Genomic DNA, 18,553 nt, shown 5'->3' with positions numbered 1-18,553 from the left:
ATAGTCAGAATATGATGGGGAAAAAAACATTTTCTTCAGTGAAAAGACAAACAAGGTAATTTCTTTAATAGGCCACACATATGAATACCAGAGGTTCTCAGATGGAGGGTTATGAATAAAAACATGGAAACAAAGCAGTTAGGCTTCTGCAATTTACACAGCTGGCTCCATTAAAATCCACTTAGCAGCACTGAGATATGGCAACTTTAATACGCTTCCAACAGAATTATGGCACAGGTTTTAAATCAGTTCTTCCAGATCCAGAGCCAACTTTACTCATTACTGTTCTTTCTCTGACGTCTGAAGGACAAATAAAGGTCACGCCTTTATTTGGTGCAGAAGATGGATGAAACCAGAAAAACAACAGATTCTTCATTTGAAATGTGCCCCTTCAGAGTATTTTATTGTTGAAATGAGCTGATCCAAGAGGCTAAAGTGCATCTGCATGTTTTATTTTCCAAATCAAGATGGCTGATAGTAAATCTGCCAGGAACGCTGCCTGCTGACTCAGCCTGCAAATCCACTGAGATCTAATAAACTTCCAGCTTCTGCATTAGGGCAGATCTTCACAAGCTCTGGCGATGCAATAAGGAGAAATGTATCATTTTTCTGTTGGTACTGTGTCTTTATTTCTTTTAGCCACTATGAGTTCACTTTGTCAAAGTGGATAATATGAAAATGTAATGTATGAATCTGATAGAGCACATAAGAAGCAAAGTAAGGCATACAAACTGCCACTTCTGATTTTACATCACTTTAAAATTTAATTTCATTGATAATTTTCCAGCTTTCCACCTTATTTTCCTCCGTATCTTGCAGCTAAAAGTGCTGACTTCCCCATCCTACTCTCTAAACTACCATGCTATCCTTCTACTGATCATAAAATGGCAAAATAGTATCATGAAAATAATAGGAAACTATTTTTTAAAATATTTCTTCATTTATTTTTCCTCATTAACAAACCAAATCATTACTGGAGAATATTTTTTAATTTTTTATATTGTCATTTATTTTTGAATTTTTTTTACGTGAAACATTGACCCTAAGCAGAAATGGACAGCTAACGACTTCCAGAAAATCCAATATAAAACACAAAAGTAAAACATTAAATGAAATAAAAGCGATAAAGTAATAAAATAAAATACATAAAGATATAAAAACAACTTATTACCTATAATTTCCTAAATGTTTAATTGTAAATGCAAATATAAAAGTAATTTTAATGTAATATTTATTATTAAAACGACAAAAATATTACAGAAGAAATAAAGGAATCATTTAGCGTCAGCGTCAGTCGCACAAACTCGGGAGATGACGTCATCACGTCCGCAGCCTAGCAGCAGAATCTGCGGCGTAAACAAAGCGAGCAGCTATGAACTAAGTGGACGATGTTTCTTTGGTGAAATAGTGACTGTATTTCTACACTTTTTCAGCAGCTTATCTACGGAGCTCTGCTTCTTGTTACTGAGTTTTAAGACTCCCTCGTCCTTTGAGTTACAAAAACAAAATTAGCCTATTGTTTTTGCTAGCTGCGTTAGCTCTAGCTAGCCTTGAATAACGGGATTTTTGTAGACCTGGGATTCGCTTTTAGTGGAGTTGGTGTTATTTATTAAAGCTGTTTTATTATTCTCACTCATGTCGAGTAAGTCGAGGGCTGCTGAGGCTGCTGGGCATGATGAGTTAGTTTGCAATAATGTAGATGCTCGTGACTAAAAGGATCGTTCATCTGGATAGCTCGATAGCCCCCTTGGATCGATGACCAGCTAACCAGCTGCTGCGATCTGGAGGCGGATTGACATGTTTAGTTTGATGGCGAACTGCTGCAGCTGGTTGAAACGTTGGCAGGAACCTGCCAGGTGAGTTCAAGTCTTTTCTTTTTCTTTTAAAGAGACCAGAGTGATAAATAACAGAGCTTGAGGTCCAATCAGTGCAGCGCATTCACAGATTGCGTCATGGAGCGAAAGATTCCTGCAGTCTGGATCATTTCTAATGCTCTGTATAGATATTTTATTGTACAAAATTAAATGATCGCTCACTCACCGCTAATACTCCTTTAGGGGAAGAGCATATTTGCTTTAATTTAATATCACCTCATGTTTTCAGGATCACACAAACCTTTGATAACAATTGAGTTTTTCATTTGTTTCTTATTTTTGGTGTACAACAAATGTAAACAATCCTGTAAATTAAGCTTTTTATACTGTATGCAATAGTAGATATGAATAATGAACTGTAGCTGATGAAGTTTGCAGACATCATCAGCTGGTAAATTAACCATTCCAGTTCAATTAAGATATTATTAAAAAACAATCCAGATTTGTCCTGTTTGTTTAGAGGTAATTAATTTTTATCTCTTTCTTATTGAAATTTAAACTGTAATAAATGCAGCAAGATATTATGATTACACTTTTTATTTTCTTATCATCAATCTGTCCACACTTCTTTATCAGACTAACACAAGTGGCAAAAATGGTAAAATATATAATAAATTGGTGTAAGAGTTTATGTTTTCCTATTTATTTACGTTCGAGATCAAAGTCAGAAATGTGTAAAAGCTTTTTGATTAACTTGTACATATGCTGATAATTCAACAACATATACCCATTTATTTATGTATATATACACATTAAGGGCAGCATAAAAGTTTTTTACAAAATTTAAAATATTAGGAAAAAAACTGAAAGTCTGCAACATAACAAAAAATCCAACTAAATCAACTAAATCATGAGCTGTAGAAAGTTAATCATAAAAAAGTCCAGCTAAGAAATGTTTGTTTGAAAGAATTAATGCATAGATTCACAAATAAAGAATAAAAAGTGCCATAACATCCAATACAACAAAATCAATATGTTTTTTTTTTAATAAATTGATTTAAAATCAGCAGCTGGAGATAGGCACCAGCAACTCCCGACCCTACTAAGGACAAGAGAGAACAGATAATGGATGGATGGATTTAAGATCAATATGAAGCTAACAAAACTCTCTTTCTAATTATTTTATTACAGGAACTAGTTGAGAAGTTGATGCTAAGACATAAATCTGTCATGTTTTTGGCTTTCTGCATCATACTTGTTAGTGTCACATATTTCACCAGACAGAAGCCAGTAATCAATAGTACTTTACTCACGTGATGACTGAAACATCTGATCCTTAAGACTTAGTCAGAAATCCCAGACTAATCCCGCAGCCAGGTTGCTTCAGTGGGTCTCCATACTGCTGCTGCTGGTTTCCAGCAGCGACAACGGTAGCGTTATGGGTTAGCGGACGGCGTCAGCTCCTGGACTGATGAATGCCAGCTGGCTGCAGAGGACGGTTGCATGGATTGTGCGTTTGATGTCTTTTAGACGCAGATGTCAAAGTTAAGTGTACGGATAGACATGGAGGCGGGTTGCTGATCACTACGGCGATGTTCTGACTGCTTAGAGATTTCACAACTTTGTTTTGGTTTGTGATGGAAAACCTGGAAGGTTACTGTCGCTTTAAAAAGCTGCTGCATTTCTCAACTTCCTGTGTGAATTGTTTGAGTAACAAGTAATACATCAAAATTGATTAATATGCTAACATTTAGTTGAAAACAGGTTAATATTTCTAATTTTCATTTCATTTTTGTTGCTACAGTGATAGCACTGCTTCTCTTGTTTTATGATATTCTCCTTTTTTAAATACCTAAATAGCCTCAAAGTTTGAATGCAAAATGGCTAAAAATATTTTATATTATCTCTTCGCTGAGCTAAAAAAAATATCAGTTTTAAATATCTTCTTAGTTGAAAAGTTTGACAGAAAAAGACTGAAAATATTTAATGTTAATCCTTTTAATCAGCTAATAATAAAACATGTTCTCTCTCTTTTTGTAAATTCTTACTTATCTGTAAAGTTTGACAGCAAAATTGAAAAAATATTGAATATTATAACTTTACTTTGCTTAGCTGCAAGATTTTACTGAAAAATAGCTACTTATTATAATCTCTTTAATTAGTTCAAAATATCTCATGGTTTAATTCCTTGATTGGTTGCAAAGTTTGACATCAAATTAGCTAAAGATATTTCATATTATCTCCTTAATCAGCTTAAACCTTTGGAACAGTGATGCAGCCTCATGCTGTGTCATCAGTGTTATGACTGCTGCTGACGCTCTCTAGCTTATCAAAAGCATCATAATACCAGGTGGTTCTGCAGGCTGCCTCTGTTCAGCAGTAGCAGTGATGACTTTATGTTCTTTGTTCCTCACAGGAAGGTGACCCTGGTGATGGTGGGTCTGGATAACGCGGGGAAGACGGCAGCAGTGCGAGGAATCCAGGGAGGTTGGTTTCCTCAGAGTTTTAAGCCATGAATGAAGCTGCAAGACAGATTTTGCGTCATTTGAGTTTCCCTGCAGAGAATCCACAGGACGTGGCTCCCACTGTGGGCTTCTCCAAGGTGGACCTGAAGCAGGGGAAGTTCGAGGTGACCATCTTTGACCTGGGAGGCGGGAAGCGGATCCGCGACATCTGGAAGAACTACTACTCGGAGTCCCACGGCGTGGTGTTCGTGGTGGACTCCAGTGACGTGCAGCGCATCCAGGAGACGAAGGAGACCATGGCGCAGGTCCTGCAGCACCCGCGCATCGCTGGAAAACCAGTCCTGGTGTAAGTCCAGATTAAATTCTGAATTTAGTTTTCCTTCCAGCTGAGTCATTTCTAAACTTCCTCTCTGCTCGCAGACTTGCTAACAAACAAGATCTGGAGGGGGCGCTGGCGGAGGCCGACATCATCGAGAACCTGTCGCTGGAGAAACTCGTTAACGAGAACAAGTGTCTGTGTCAGATTGTGAGTCTTTCAGTCAAACAGGAGTTTACTGAAGTAAAAGTAAAAAGTACAGTGTAGTAAAAATAGTAAAAGTAATTAAAAGGAGTTACTAGTTACATTTACTTAGTTTTGTTTACTTGACAAACGTTTTGAGTTGAGGAGTATTTTTACTATGCTGTAGTTTCTGCTCTTACTTGAGTAAATTTCTGGATTTTCTGAATGAAAAACAAACATGTTTCAACCAAAAATTGACCACACACCTGCAGTTTCTGTCAAAGTTTTGTAAATTTTTTATTGATTTGGAAGATTTTTCTTTTGCCTGATTTTTAATTGTCCTACTTAGAAATTATTGAAATTATTGTCATTTTAAAATACCAAAAGTTTCACTTGACTTTATATTTTGATCCATCTGATTATGTAATTTTTAAATGTTAAATGATAATTTGTACTCAGTAGACTTTTTTTACCAAATATTTTTTTACTCCTACATGATCTTGGCTGCTTTTACTCAAGTAAAATATATTGAAGTAGTGCAACGCTTACTTCAATATAATTTTGTACATTACTGTAGATTAGCTTTAGCTAACCCAGGCTAACTGTTAGGTTTTCTAAATTGAAAGTTTGAAACCTGGTTTTAAACCCATGTCTCGGCTCCAGGAACCGTGCTCCGCCATCTTAGGATGTGGAAAAAAGGTGGACAAGTCCATCAAGAAGGGCCTGACATGGCTCCTCAGCAACATCGCCAAAGATTACGAGGCGATTTCTGAGCGCGTGCAGAAGGACACGGCGGAGCAGCGCGCGCTGGAGGAGCAGGACAAGAAGGAGAGAGCAGAGAGAGTGAGGCGGATACGAGAGGAGAGGTGAGGACACAACGGAGGACAGGAGGACGACTGAAAACCAGAAACTAAGATGTTTATTCTGTCCATAGGGACCGGCTGGAGCGCGAGGAAGCAGAGCGAGAAGGACGGCCCGTCCAGGAGGACGAAACTGACGACGGGAGCATGCAGAGCCCCTTCCAACCCATCGAAAATTTAATCACCAAGGTTTATGATCACCGCTTAACACTACCATCGCTTCAATAAGCAAAAAAAATAAAACATTTCCTTCGCCAGAGAGAAGAGACGGAGAGGAAGGCGCAGCTAGAGTTAGGAGACAGGAGCAATGGTCTGAAGGAGAAAGAGGAAGAGGAGGATGAGGAGGACAACGCTGGAGAGCCAAACAACAGGAGGCAAACAGCAGAAAACACGACGCCTGGTGAGTTCCTGTTCTCTCTAACGAGATAATGAGACAATTAATCGGACGAGGAGGAGTGTCATATAACAATTTTATCTTATGATAAATCGTTCCAGAAATTATGTGACAAATGATAATGTGGCATAATAATGCAAGAACACATTCTCAAAAATCAATGAACTTTAAATTCTAATCAACATTTAAAACTTTAATTGGAAGATATTTTAAATGTCCAAAATAAACAAGCAAAACAACAAGTAAAATTTAAAAATACAGCGTCATAGAGTTACTGAAGCAATGTGCCAGCAGTCAACACCAGCCTGTCGGTCCCAGCAGGCGAGCACAGCAAGAAGAAGACCAGCAAACTGCATCTGAAGAGGAAGCACCGGGTCGACCCTCTGAGGGCCGACGACGGCCCCACAGAGAGCCCAACGCCGCCACCGCCACCACCACCTGGTCAGTATGATGGTGAACACTGGATACTTACTTATGTCCATCTTTTCTTCCTTCTTTCTTTCTTATCCATATTTTCTTCCTCATTGTTTTCAATCTGTTTCCTGTAACGTCTCTAATCTTTCTGCTCTGATTTGTAGTTCTGTAGATCAGTTGTTTCAGTGAAGGAGGACCAGCACCGCTGCTCTCTCTCTCTCTCTCTCTCTCTGTTTTTTTTCCCCTCATCACTCTGTTTTATTCGTCTCCTTCCTCCAGTGGGATGGGCCACGCCAAAAGTCTCTCGGCTGCCCAAACTCGAGCCGATCGGGGACTCTGGACATTCTGGTAAAGCTGCCTGTGATGTCATCATCACCTCATGTCGTCATCGCACTAACTCCTTCCTGGTTCCAGCTAACCTCGCATGTGTTCATGTTTAAGGCTTGCGATCAGTTTTTCCTTCTTAAATCAGCCTTTAACGCTTCACGTTTGTTTCTCCATTTTTGGAAAAATGCTTATCTATCCGTCTTAAAATGAGACAGTCCGATTCTTTCCCCTCCCGCATCTCACCAGGCATGTGCTTCACTGTTGTCGGTTGCACTAACTCATTTTCTTTCCACATCATCACCACCCCATCGCCATGCCTCCTGTGGCTCCTCGACGGATGTAGTTTAGTAACCCAGCCAAACCTTTTCTCCTGCCTTTCGCAGAGTTTTACAAGAAACCGCTCCCACCACTCGCCAACAGGCCGCGACCTAACGGTGACTCTCAAGATGTCATCTCTTAAAGCTCCTTCACTGACCGACTCACTGACTGAGGTCAGCTTTTGACCAATCACAGCTCTTTTCTGTGCTTTCTGTCCCAAGCGAGCGGGGTGTAGACCACCAAAACCACACCAATGGGACAACGGCGGGAGACAGCGGCTTGAGCTGAACAGAGGAGGAGAACGAAGCAGAGTTTCATGCTGAACTGTGCACCAAAACAAAAGATTTGTTTTCCATTATTGATCAGTATTGAAAGTTGGAAAGTTGCATCCAACAAAAACACTTCAAACTGAGAAGCAATGTAAATAAAACCTCATCTAACCTTAGCACAATAAGAAAGGACGTTCAAGTTGCTCAGTTGTTTCTTTGTTGTTACAATGCAGTTGGAAAGACTTTTTATTTCCTCTCAAATGGTGTCAAGTTTATAAAAAAAATCTTAAAACTGCGAAACCATTTCAGGAGAAATAAACTGAACTTTGTGCAGTGTTACGACCAAGAAATAATCGATCAAATACACATTTTCCTACTTTTTGCGCTAAGTTGTCTATGTGTTTGTTTTGAAGAAATATATTTGTATACTGATTGCCATTAAAAATGAACTGTCATTTATTTTTGCACTTTGAGATTCGTAGTGTAAGCTTGATGTAATAATGATGAGTGAAATGTTAGAGATGTCTTTGCTTCTCTTAGCTTTTTACATATTTATATCAGCTGGTTAAACTCCAGACAAACACTAAAATTTTCATTGCTGTTACAAGAAAAAAAAAAAAAATTCCCCAAATCTTTTTAAGATACATTTTTATACATATTTCCAGTTAGAAAATATGTAAAAAAGCTACAGGGCTTCATACTTTTTCATGCATTCTGCTGTTTACACTGTGCTTGTGTTTTTAAAGTGATATTTCTCTAATGAAATGGCTCTGATTTCTTTTTATTTCTGTTTTATAAGAGTCAGCAGGAGGAAGGAAGTAAAGAAACAAACATCACTTTAAAAACACAATATGGATTATGGATCTGTAGTGCAGTTATAATCCAATTGTTTGAAAAAAAAAGATACTTTTTATACCCTGAAATTTTATAAGAGCTCTATTAAAGAAATATTTAAAGAACTGATTAGAATCATTTGTTCATGGTGTAGTCAGATTAGAAGAGTGGTTCCTGTGAATGTGGAGTGTTTGTTTTATTTTTGGAACCTATTAGCACCCAGATCGCTTTCGGAGCATCACGACTTGGTTGTTATTCAGTACTTTCTGCTGATGAATCCGACACTGTTGGGATAGATTTGGTTGTCAGTGTTAGTCATTTTAAAACTGAAGGTAGATAAGGGGACAAAACCTAAAACTATTCTTGGATCTTAAAAATCATGAATAAAGGATATAAGGGATTTTTATTGTCATACCATTGCATATTTACAGTTATGTTACTAAACTTCTAAGCAAGTCCCAGTCTCAGAAGCCTAATCAATAAATAAGAGTAAGTAAATATATATTATTATGTATGTGAATAAGTAGGAGCTAAAAAGTGATTTGAAGCTGAAATTATCTTTGTTAAATACTTATATGAAAGCAAGAAATACCATATATAAATATTGCACGTTGGTGATAAAGTTAAAAAGTGTGGCTTTTATTTATTTATATATTATATATATTTTCACGCCACCAAACTAGCTCAAAAGAGGAAAAAAGTGATTTTTTGCAGTATCCCCAATCAGTTTCCATTGTTTTCACGTTAGCCATAGAACCGTTTCATTCTGACACAAACTGCGCATGCTCTGAGTGTAACGCATTAATTTTAACAGCGCGAGCTCCCCTCCTGCGGCGTCGCCCACTTTTTCGATGTTTTTAAACAATTAAGTTTTATCCCTGACACGAAGCGGGAATTGTTACTTTTTTGTTGTTGTTTTAAATACAAAAGACCACGACGGGAATCTTGCGGACTGCTGGTACGAAACCCGCAGCTTTACATTTATAACATTTATATTAATGTTGCTAATGCTAACTAAAAATAAGTGGCTAATCTGCTCTAACTTACTCTCTGCCTTTTCTTGTGAGTAGTGCTTGCTCTCCACAACATTAAAATGTATTTTGAGTCAAATTATGAAGAAGAACAGCGAGAGGACAGAGTTATCTGTGGCACATTGGGGGCAGGAACTGAAAAGTTTACCAGAGGAACTGTTGGATTCAGTTGGGAGGTGAGAAAATCAAGAGTTTTATTAGTAATTCCTACAGTCTGTCACCTTTCACAACACTTGTTAATGGGTGACTAAATTTAATAAATATTGTTTTCTGTTGTTCAGTAATATTATTTTTGGAATGTTACTATTAATGCCTTTATGGTGTCCTCTATTTTTGATGCCATATGGTGATGTTGCAGGAAAAAGACTACAGACTTTGGTTGAACAGCAAAGTTTTATTACATACATTAGACTTATTTTTCAGGCTTAATGACTTAATAACTAACACTATAATTATATAATTTAGTGATTATATTTTAGTGTTATTTCGCCATTATATACTAAAAAAAGTTACCTTTCTCATCCAAGAACATCCACAACATATTAATTGCTGAGATTACATTGTACTTTTAAGTATTATTTACTCATTAGTGTTGAGACAAATATTTTCAGATGTTTATTTTTTTAGATGCCATAGATTATATAATGCAGTACTTCACTTATAATCAATTGAAACATAGTCAACCCTTTGCCTTCCGCTTGATTCTCATCTCACTTTACTCCTCCGTCTGGGATTTCTCCCATTGAACTCAGTTTTTTTTGTTCAGTTGAACAATGACGTTGATTTTCTGCACCATTCTAGAACTAGTTTGGCGCAGGAAGTGAACAAATCATTCAGCATTTCCTGCTCATATTTACAACCCCATTGTAATACCTACCATCACATTAAAAATGTTACTGAACAAATTTTTCTTTCCTTTAAAAGATTTCTAATGGTCATAATTAGTTACACCTTCAAAGATGAAAGGCTTAATATCAGAGCTTAATAGCTCTGAAACAACTGATTGTGTTTTTGTTTCACTGGAGAATTAGGATGTTATATCTTGAATGCTGCACTTGAGCATAGAAATAACTAATTTACATGCTCAGAGGATGAGTAACAATGGAAAGTGAGGTTGAATTAAATGATCCGAGACCAGAGTCGATTATATTGCTTTGTGAAATTAATTTTCTTGGGTTTCTGAAAGTGTTGGACACACTCAGCGACTAAGAATGCTGAATGTCTGTAAGTTAAGTCATACAATGACTTAATGATGTTGTCTATGTAGGACATGGACCTCGTTTGGGTCGGGAGAGAGTTGCACCTGCTTTGTTTCAAAGGGAATCAGTCGAGATGGTTTGGACATCTTGAAGAAATCTTTTTGGAGATTTTGGAAGAGCTGGGGTCCTGACATACTGCCTGGAGGAAGCTTCAGGGGAGAACAAACTCCTACAGAGGGTTTTTATTTCCACACTTAGGCCCTGCAGGGAGAGTTAGCACTGCTGCAAAAAATATTGTACCTTAGTCTTACTTCATGCTAGCATTGCACTTGGCTAAAGGGAGAACTAATATGATTTACAGTTCATTTCTTCATTTGGCTCTGACACTGAGAAAAAAAATGGTTAAAAACTTAAATATTGTAGCTAAACGGAATACTGGACTTGTGCTGTAATTGATTAGTTTGTCAGCAAAAATTGTATTAATTGAAAGAGTGAATAAAAACATTTTTTTGCAATAGAAATTATCTCACTACACGTCTCGTCTTGTCGATGTTCTGGATGATGACTTCGCCACAGCCGTTCGCCGCCTGGATCTACGGGAAAGGTAAGTGTGCTCCTTAAATTTTTTTTTACTACTTCCACAAAGGAGCTACGGATCTGCTTGACAAATTCCCATAAGTTAAGTCTTTTATCACATCAAAAACTAGCTCAATTAGATAGATTTATTTATGTAATACCAATAATAATTTGGTATTACATAATGTTTGGTGATTTTTACCAAAAATTAAATTGGTGATATCATGTTCTCAATTTATTATGAGAATTTTTCTTTCCAGATTAAAAAAATATTATTTTTGGCCAAAGTTTGGTAGAAATGAGTTAAATTTACTGAGTTACATTTACTTAAGTTTATTTTAAAAATTACTTTCAGGAGTATTTTTACTATGCCGTACTTGAGATTTTATTATGAAGTATTTCTACTCTTACTTTAGTAAGATTTCTGGATTTTCTATCCTCCGAATGAAAAACAAATATGTTTTAACCATAAATTCACAGACACACACTTGGAGTTTTTGTTAAAGTTTGATAAGTTTTTTATTGATTTTGAAACATTTTATTTTCCCTGATTGTAGTATTTTTGTTACTGATATTAATTATTGTCATTTTTGTCATTAAAATGCCAACATTTCCACTTGACTTTATTTCTTGGTCCATCTGATAATGTAATTTTGAATATTAAGTGGTAAATTGATCAGTTACTCAGTACTTGAGTAGATTTTTTTATCAAATACTTTTTTACTCGAGTAACTTCTGCAGAGGTTCTTGATAATAAGTTGCACATTTTTATCTTTTCTTCACCTCCTTTTCTGATCATTTTGGGCCAAGTCGTTCTACATGAACAATGAAATTAGTTTTGCAGAAAACTCCACTGAGGCAGAACTCAATTAAATCATGTAAATGTCATATTAGTAATACATGAGATGTTCAGCGGGAGGCTTGTTTTCGCTGCATGAAACACTCTGCAGACTATTCCTGTTTAGATCAGTTTTTTAAAAGAAAGCACCATTTCACCAGCGCTCCTAAATATTTATGTTTGTAAACCACTGAGATATCTTTCATGCTGAGCAAAAATCTCCTGAACCGTTTCATCTGTTTACCCCAAATAAAACTGCAGGCGCTGCTGGAAACATAAAATGCATCACTTCCTATGCTTTGTGGCAGAGCTTTGACCTATAGCAGCGAGTGCTGAGCTGTTTTAAAACGCCAAACGTAAAAGCTTTCATGAGTGGGGAATACGCTGAATCGCTCTTGTGTTAAATCACTCGGCAGCAGCAGCAGAAGTGTCATGAACTGAGATGAAATCTTTGCCACCGGGACTTTCTCAGAAAGTGTTGCAGGCTGTGACTTTAGGTTGGTACGATCCTCCAGAGGCTGCGCTCTTTGGTCAAACATTGGGTGATTTTGCTGCTAGTGCTCACTTAAAAGCTCGTTGACTTCTTGGACATGTTTTACCACTTAAAAACAAATATGTTGTTTGTTTTTCCTTCCTTCCTTTATTTCCTATTTTTATTGCTTCTTATGTCCTTCCTTCCTCACAATTATTTTATTTACATTCCTTCCTGTGTTTATTTTTTTTCCCTCCCACATTCTTTCTTTCATTCATTGTATCCTTTCTTCCTCACACTTATCCTCTTTTATCATCTTTCCTTTGTTCCTTCCCTCATTTTTTTGTTTCCTCCTTTCTTGTCTTTTCCATTTTTATTTCCTCTGTTGTTTCTTTGCTTTCTTTCCTTCTAAGTTTTACTGCTTTTTTCTTCCTTTAACTCCTTTGTTTCTTTCTTCCTTCCTTCCCTCTCTCCTCTCTTCCTTCCTTGTTGTTTCTCCAGAGATAATTTATACTTCCTACCATAAAATCCTGGTTAAACTTTATTTTTTGTATTTAAAATGTAAATTAATCACTGAGGAATTCTGGGAAATTTAGTTTAGATGCTTTTTGAATTGAGACACAAACAGAGAGGAACATTTTAATTCTAGATGACAAACTTTCTGGATTTTCTCTTTATTTCTCTGCAGTTTAATCATATTTCTGACCTGTTGGGTTTCTAGCAGCAACTTCCTGCCTTTCCTCTGTAGTTACAGGCAGCCTGGCAGCAGATGAAACCCACACTGTTGCTCTCATGTGCCATCCCGCCTACACAAGACCTCTGCTGCATGTTGGCAGACACTTTCTTCTCTTTTTTTTTCTGTTCTGAATGTTCATTTGAACTCAGTGCTGAGCCTCCAGGTGCTGCTTTAGACCTCGATGTCATTCAGGTGTGATGCAACCTGCAGTACAGCGGCACATTCACCCAACGGCTGTAGCAAAACGTAGTTCAGTGTTCCAACTTTCTGTATTTTCTTCCATCGTTTTTTTTTTAATATTTGGGCTTTTATTCCATTTAAGCACAAGACACAACCTCTTCATTACTGCGATTTATTGAACGAGGGAGAAAACATGCTGATTTGACTCCAGATTTAGAATCTTTGGTGCCCAGCAGCGACTGGCACTCGAATTCACCTCATCACACCTTGAATAAACCCGACTGCAGCTCAAATCTACAAAACAGAAATAAGCAGAAAGACATTCAGTGTATCTGTCAAGGACGTGTGGGTAGCTGGATGCAGCAACAGCCTGTAGCCGTTAGTTACAGGTTGCTGAAAGTTTTCCATACTGTATCCCAAAGTATAATCCAGTGTCATGCTATCTTTGGGAAAGCATATTTAATTTAAAGTGCATATTTAATTTAACATTTTTAACACTCAAAGAGTAGCACGGAGTAGAGCATCATTGTAAAGTGAATTTAAAATTAAATATGGCTTTCAAATTTATGTGTACTTTAAGAATTTACAGTGTTTGTGAAAAGCAAAAATGCTTGAGACCACTTAAAAAAACACTAATAACTTCCTATTTTGATAGGTCAAACACAAAATAGGTATTAATCTGCATTAATACACACAATTAAAACCTTTTTAGTGCTATTCAGCATACATTTAAAGTAAGACAAAACTAAATTATATGTAGTTTTTCAGCTTGTCCTAATATTGATGAAAAAATACTCACTGCCTTTTCAGATTATTTCACTTAGAACATGAGAAATTATCTTGTTATAAGTGTAATAATTTGCCAATTTTCATCAATATTAAGGAATTACTTTAACCAAGTTCCTTCACCTTGCAGCAAAGTTACTTATCATTTAGTTTGCCTCATTTCAAGTTTACTAAGATATGTTCATTAGAAATCAGAATGAAGATTTTATGTTTCTGCAGTGAGTTTAATTTTGAAAATAAATTATATTAAGATAGAATCCCCTTAATAAAATACTGGAACAAAATATGAGAAGTTTAAGGCGCGAAAAGACTTTTTCAAGGTGGTGCATGTGTTTTATCATGAACAATCAGCTGCAAAAGTGCCTGCAGTGTCCCGCATGTTGATAGAGTAGATTCTCTAATGAAAGCTTGAGGGTTAAATAAGAAGAAATTAATGAAGGAGTTGAGAACTGGCTTGCTGCCTGTGCATCTGTCTTTAAAATGGATAGCAAGGTAATTGCTTAGATGCTGCAGGGGGATCCAGACTGTTGGGAGCTCCTGCATCGTTATCCTGCAGCGCCTGTAGCCGCCTAAAGGGGGCAATGCAGCACCAGTAATCTGATTTCTGGGAATATCTGGACACCAACAGGAGACTTGCCAGTCATCTGCACTAAATGGCATCTTTCAGTTTATTTCTAAGGTCAGCCAAGCTTCTGACTGATGCCTTTTGACAATAAAAGTAAGAAAGTGTTGGTCAGCGGAAGCACAATCCACGTTGCTCTGCAAAGTATAGAAAGCCGGCTTTAGCTAAAGCACCAAAGCTTTATCTGATTGTGAAGCTTGTGTTATGTTTCTTTAAATAACTAGAGATGACTCATATGATGAGTTGATTTTTACCAAGATCTTGGAGAGGCAGGAACAGTTGAAGTTGTAACAAACAAACAAATTCAGCTCAGACACAAGCTGTCTATCAGTTTTAATATCATCTTAATGCATCTTGAAGTCAAATTGGGAAGTAATTATTAAGAAAATGCAGTTTGTCGTTCATTAAATGTCTTTATTAGAAAACTTTTAACCAAGACTAGAAGATGACTTCCTGATTTTGTATTGATGAAACAATGCAAATGTAAGATATATGACCTAACAATTTGAAATTAGCTGGTAAAAGGTCTATAATAATTACTTAAGGTTAACCATTCCTAAATCATTGCTAGAAAAATAAAGACGCTTCCCACTTTAACCGCAGATTAAGAAAAATACAGAAAATAGTAGCGTTTCCTCCTTTTTCTTTGCAGCAACCTATAACTACAAAAGTTAATTGAATTCACAAAAAATTTTGTGTTTATGGCACAGTTTCACCACCTTGAAATCTTCATTTCACTTTTCTGAGCTGAATGATTGAAAAATAAAAACAATTGGGTAAAAATAGCTTTGGTAGAATGTCAAAGGTGTCTGTGATATTCTACTTATCTTAGTCTTAAATTAAGAATTTGGCAGATTGTAAATGAGTCTGAAATTTAATGTGACATTAAAGTTCAGCATGAGTTTATTACCACCTCAAAGCTTTATGTTTAAAGAAGTTTATGGGTGACCTGTTGTGAGCCAGAATATTATATAACTGATTCAGTTTCTTCATTTAGGCTTTGACTTTGAGGTGATTAACTCCTGACACCAATCTTGATCTGGGTCTAGTATATTTTTATCCAACTTTAATGAGGGCACTCAGTCCCTGATTGCCCTTCTTCAGACTGTCACTGCAACATTTTTCAGGAAACTCATATTTCTACATACTGGCTGAAGAGATAATACACAAATCAGCTTTTTATTGCTGTATTTAACACATATTCTCGTGTGAGATCTTGTGTTTTAAGCCATCATATCTATTTTCTCACTTGATGCATCACTTTAAGGTCGCCTTATTTACCTTAAAGTGACGAGATCTTTTATTATAAATAGTTTTAGTTTGCAAAACTTTTCATGTTTGAAGGTCTTAGAAATATTAGGGCTTTTTATTGTCTTCACCAACTCCTCTTAGGAAAATCTCCACTTATCCCCACCTTCAGTGTCTCTTGGCTCTGCCCACTTTTGGGAGAGTATATAAAACAAGTTGTGGACAAGTTTGATATGGCTGGCCATTTAAAAAATGAGCTAAATCTAATGTTTGCATGACTGGAATGTTTTATCACGATGAAAGTGTTTCATGTCAGTCAGCTTTTATTTTAAGTATACATGAATAAATGAAGACAAATTCATAATACAAGAATACAGTCAATACATTACCAGGAAGTTGTAATATTAGGAGAATAAAGTAGTAATTTTAGGAGAATCAAACATGAGAGGTAGCAAAAAGATAAAATGAGGAATGCTGAGCAGCTTGCGAAGTTTTGCAGATAAGGAAATATTTTATCTTTTAACACGTCATCATCAAAATATTATCATAAGCAGGGCTTTGAAATAATAGAGCAAACATCTCAGTCTCCTCATGTCATATCTTTATAATGCCAGAAGCTTTTTTTTTTCATTACAATTATTTTTGTTCTTATTTCTAATTCGTTATTATGACTATATTCTCGAGCCTGACCCTAATACTCCGATGTAAAACTTACAGAAGGGGTGAATGAAATAAAAACCATGTTTAGAGAGTACCTTTTGCTTTTCCCAATTTCTCATATACAGCAGCAGTTTCAAGTTCTCACCTTGAAACTGCTGCTGTGCAAGTTTTGCAACAAGTTTCTAGGCAATCACAAGTTACTCAGCAATTTGTTGTTAGGTAACCAGGGAGTGAGTGAGTTAATTAATTCCACCAGTCTTATATAGCTAGCCTTGACAGCTAAGACAGGTTTAGTGGCTAAAGCTTTTCCTCAGCATACATTTCCCAGAATGCTGCTTGGTTTTGGATCGGAGTTCAGTGAAATTTTCTATTGATATTGGCCCCAAAGGTCCTCAAAGGTTAAATCAAATGTCACTTTTTTAAACAATTCAAGTTATTTTGTTGTAAGTTGTGAAAGATGAATATTTGACACACTTGTCTGGTCTGAGACTGAGTGAAGCTCCATCTTCTGTTGCAAAATCTCTTGTAAAGCGACATTTCTCAATTAGTAGCCTGACAACACAATCAAATTTCGCTTCCCATTCTTCTCAAGGGGAGGGCTAATTTTGTGAGCTGGCACTAGCTGGAGCGTTGCATAATGTAGCAGCTAGAAAGCTTCGCGCTGGCTCATCAGATTCAGGCTTGATTCCACAAAAGCAATTTGCATGTGTTGGCGGAGACGAATTCAGTTAATGTAAATGAAGTCTGTGTCCTACAACATAGTTGAACCGAAGCCCTCACTTTCCACTGTCCTTATCTGCAAAGACACTGCATTAATGAATGCCCAACACTGTCATTACAACCTGTTAATAGTAATTGAGAACAATAAACTAATGCATCAAACACACTGTGCCGTTAGTCGGTTCATTCTTTTCATTGCCTTTCTCTGGTAGTACAGTAGCACACCTGATAAGCAGACAATGTGGAGGCTTGATTGAGGTCAGAGAGATAAAAAAGAGGTTAACAAATGGCAGGAGGAGATGCAGAGAGGCAGTGAAGGATGGGAAAAAGGCTATGGGAGATGGGAGGAAGAATAAGAAAAACAGATAACGGATAATGAGGTGTTCTTGGGGAGGAGAGATAGAGAAAAGGGCGAAAAAGGTGCAAATAATTGGTGAGTGTAGTTTAAGGGAGAGACAAGAGATAAAGATGGAAAAGGAGCAGAGGAGGGCTGCGCTATCTCTGGCCTGGCTGGGAAGCCGGAGTCACAACGGGGAGAGTAACAGGATTATGGGAAAGGTTGACATGGGTGAAGCCACCGGCCTTTGACAGGACGGAAAGGTGTGAGGGGAGCGCCAAGGAACACGAAAACTAGCAATGAAGCAACGCGAGGAAATCGAGGTTTGAATGACAGATTGGAAAGAAGAAATTGTCTTTAGTTACTGAAAAATACTGCAGATCTGCGTCAGCTCAAAGTTTCAAATGACAGGTGATTGACGAGTGCTCTTCAGGGAAGGAACGCTAGAAATGTGGTTTTCACCTGACTGGATATACATGGTGCTCGACAGACCGGTGTTGATTTTATCTTTGGGAGTTTTGTCGAATAAACTGCACCTAGACAAATTAATGAAGGTGATTAATCACCCTCATTTTAAGTTAAAAGCTCATAGAATTGATGAAGGAAGATTTTTTGGACATTATGGAAGGAAAAAAAACAATTTATGACATAACACATCAAGACGATTTAAGGCAAAGATGATGGAGAGTATAAAAAAATAATTCACTGAGAAATTACAGTAATAGCTTTGCAAAAGTATCTGTCACAATATCAAGTCTTGCTGGACTAAACTATGCTCTACTACACTTTGCTGTGTATACTATGCTACACTGTACTAGACTGTACAATGCTATGCTATACTAAATCATACCATATTATGGCATATACTGTACTATGCCATACTATATCATATTATACGTTCCTGTGTCATAATATACCATGCTATTCCTTACTATATTATAACACGCAGCCAAA

At 36.8% G+C, this 18,553-nt stretch overlaps 1 protein-coding gene and 1 long non-coding RNA gene across 6 annotated transcripts in view; both read left to right on the top strand.

The window, feature by feature from the left end:
• Positions 1-1,325: 1,325 nt before the first annotated feature.
• Positions 1,326-8,320, top strand: arl13b (ADP-ribosylation factor-like 13b). 5 transcript variants are annotated; one of them, XM_055023267.1, is made up of 11 exons: positions 1,326-1,856; positions 4,231-4,301; positions 4,376-4,625; positions 4,700-4,805; positions 5,442-5,644; positions 5,713-5,827; positions 5,897-6,038; positions 6,327-6,473; positions 6,726-6,794; positions 7,157-7,207; positions 7,313-8,320. In XM_055023267.1, exons 1-11 carry the CDS (start codon positions 1,798-1,800, stop codon positions 7,324-7,326), a joined length of 1,227 nt encoding a protein of 408 aa, XP_054879242.1. In that variant the 5' UTR covers positions 1,326-1,797; the 3' UTR covers positions 7,327-8,320. The 5 variants fall into 5 exon arrangements, with proteins under 5 accessions (XP_054879242.1, XP_054879243.1, XP_054879244.1 ...); XM_055023268.1 differs by having other exon boundaries at positions 6,351-6,473; positions 7,157-8,320; XM_055023269.1 differs by lacking the exon at positions 7,157-7,207.
• A 949-nt stretch (positions 8,321-9,269) lies between these two features.
• The window catches only part of LOC129353817 (uncharacterized), a 96,929-nt gene continuing 87,645 nt past the window's right edge, over positions 9,270-18,553 (top strand). Inside the window, exons 1-2 of the long non-coding RNA XR_008605088.1 lie at positions 9,270-9,401; positions 10,943-11,028. This is a non-coding gene — a long non-coding RNA (uncharacterized LOC129353817). The remainder of the gene's footprint in view (positions 9,402-10,942; positions 11,029-18,553) is intronic.

Source organism: Poeciliopsis prolifica, unplaced genomic scaffold (assembly GCF_027474105.1).
Source record: "Poeciliopsis prolifica strain line A6 unplaced genomic scaffold, Auburn_PproV2 SCAFFOLD097, whole genome shotgun sequence".
In the NCBI taxonomy this organism is placed as follows: Eukaryota; Metazoa; Chordata; class Actinopteri; order Cyprinodontiformes; family Poeciliidae; genus Poeciliopsis; species Poeciliopsis prolifica.
The sequence above is the reverse complement of the archived record's forward strand: the minus strand, read 5'-3'. Positions and strand labels throughout refer to the sequence as shown.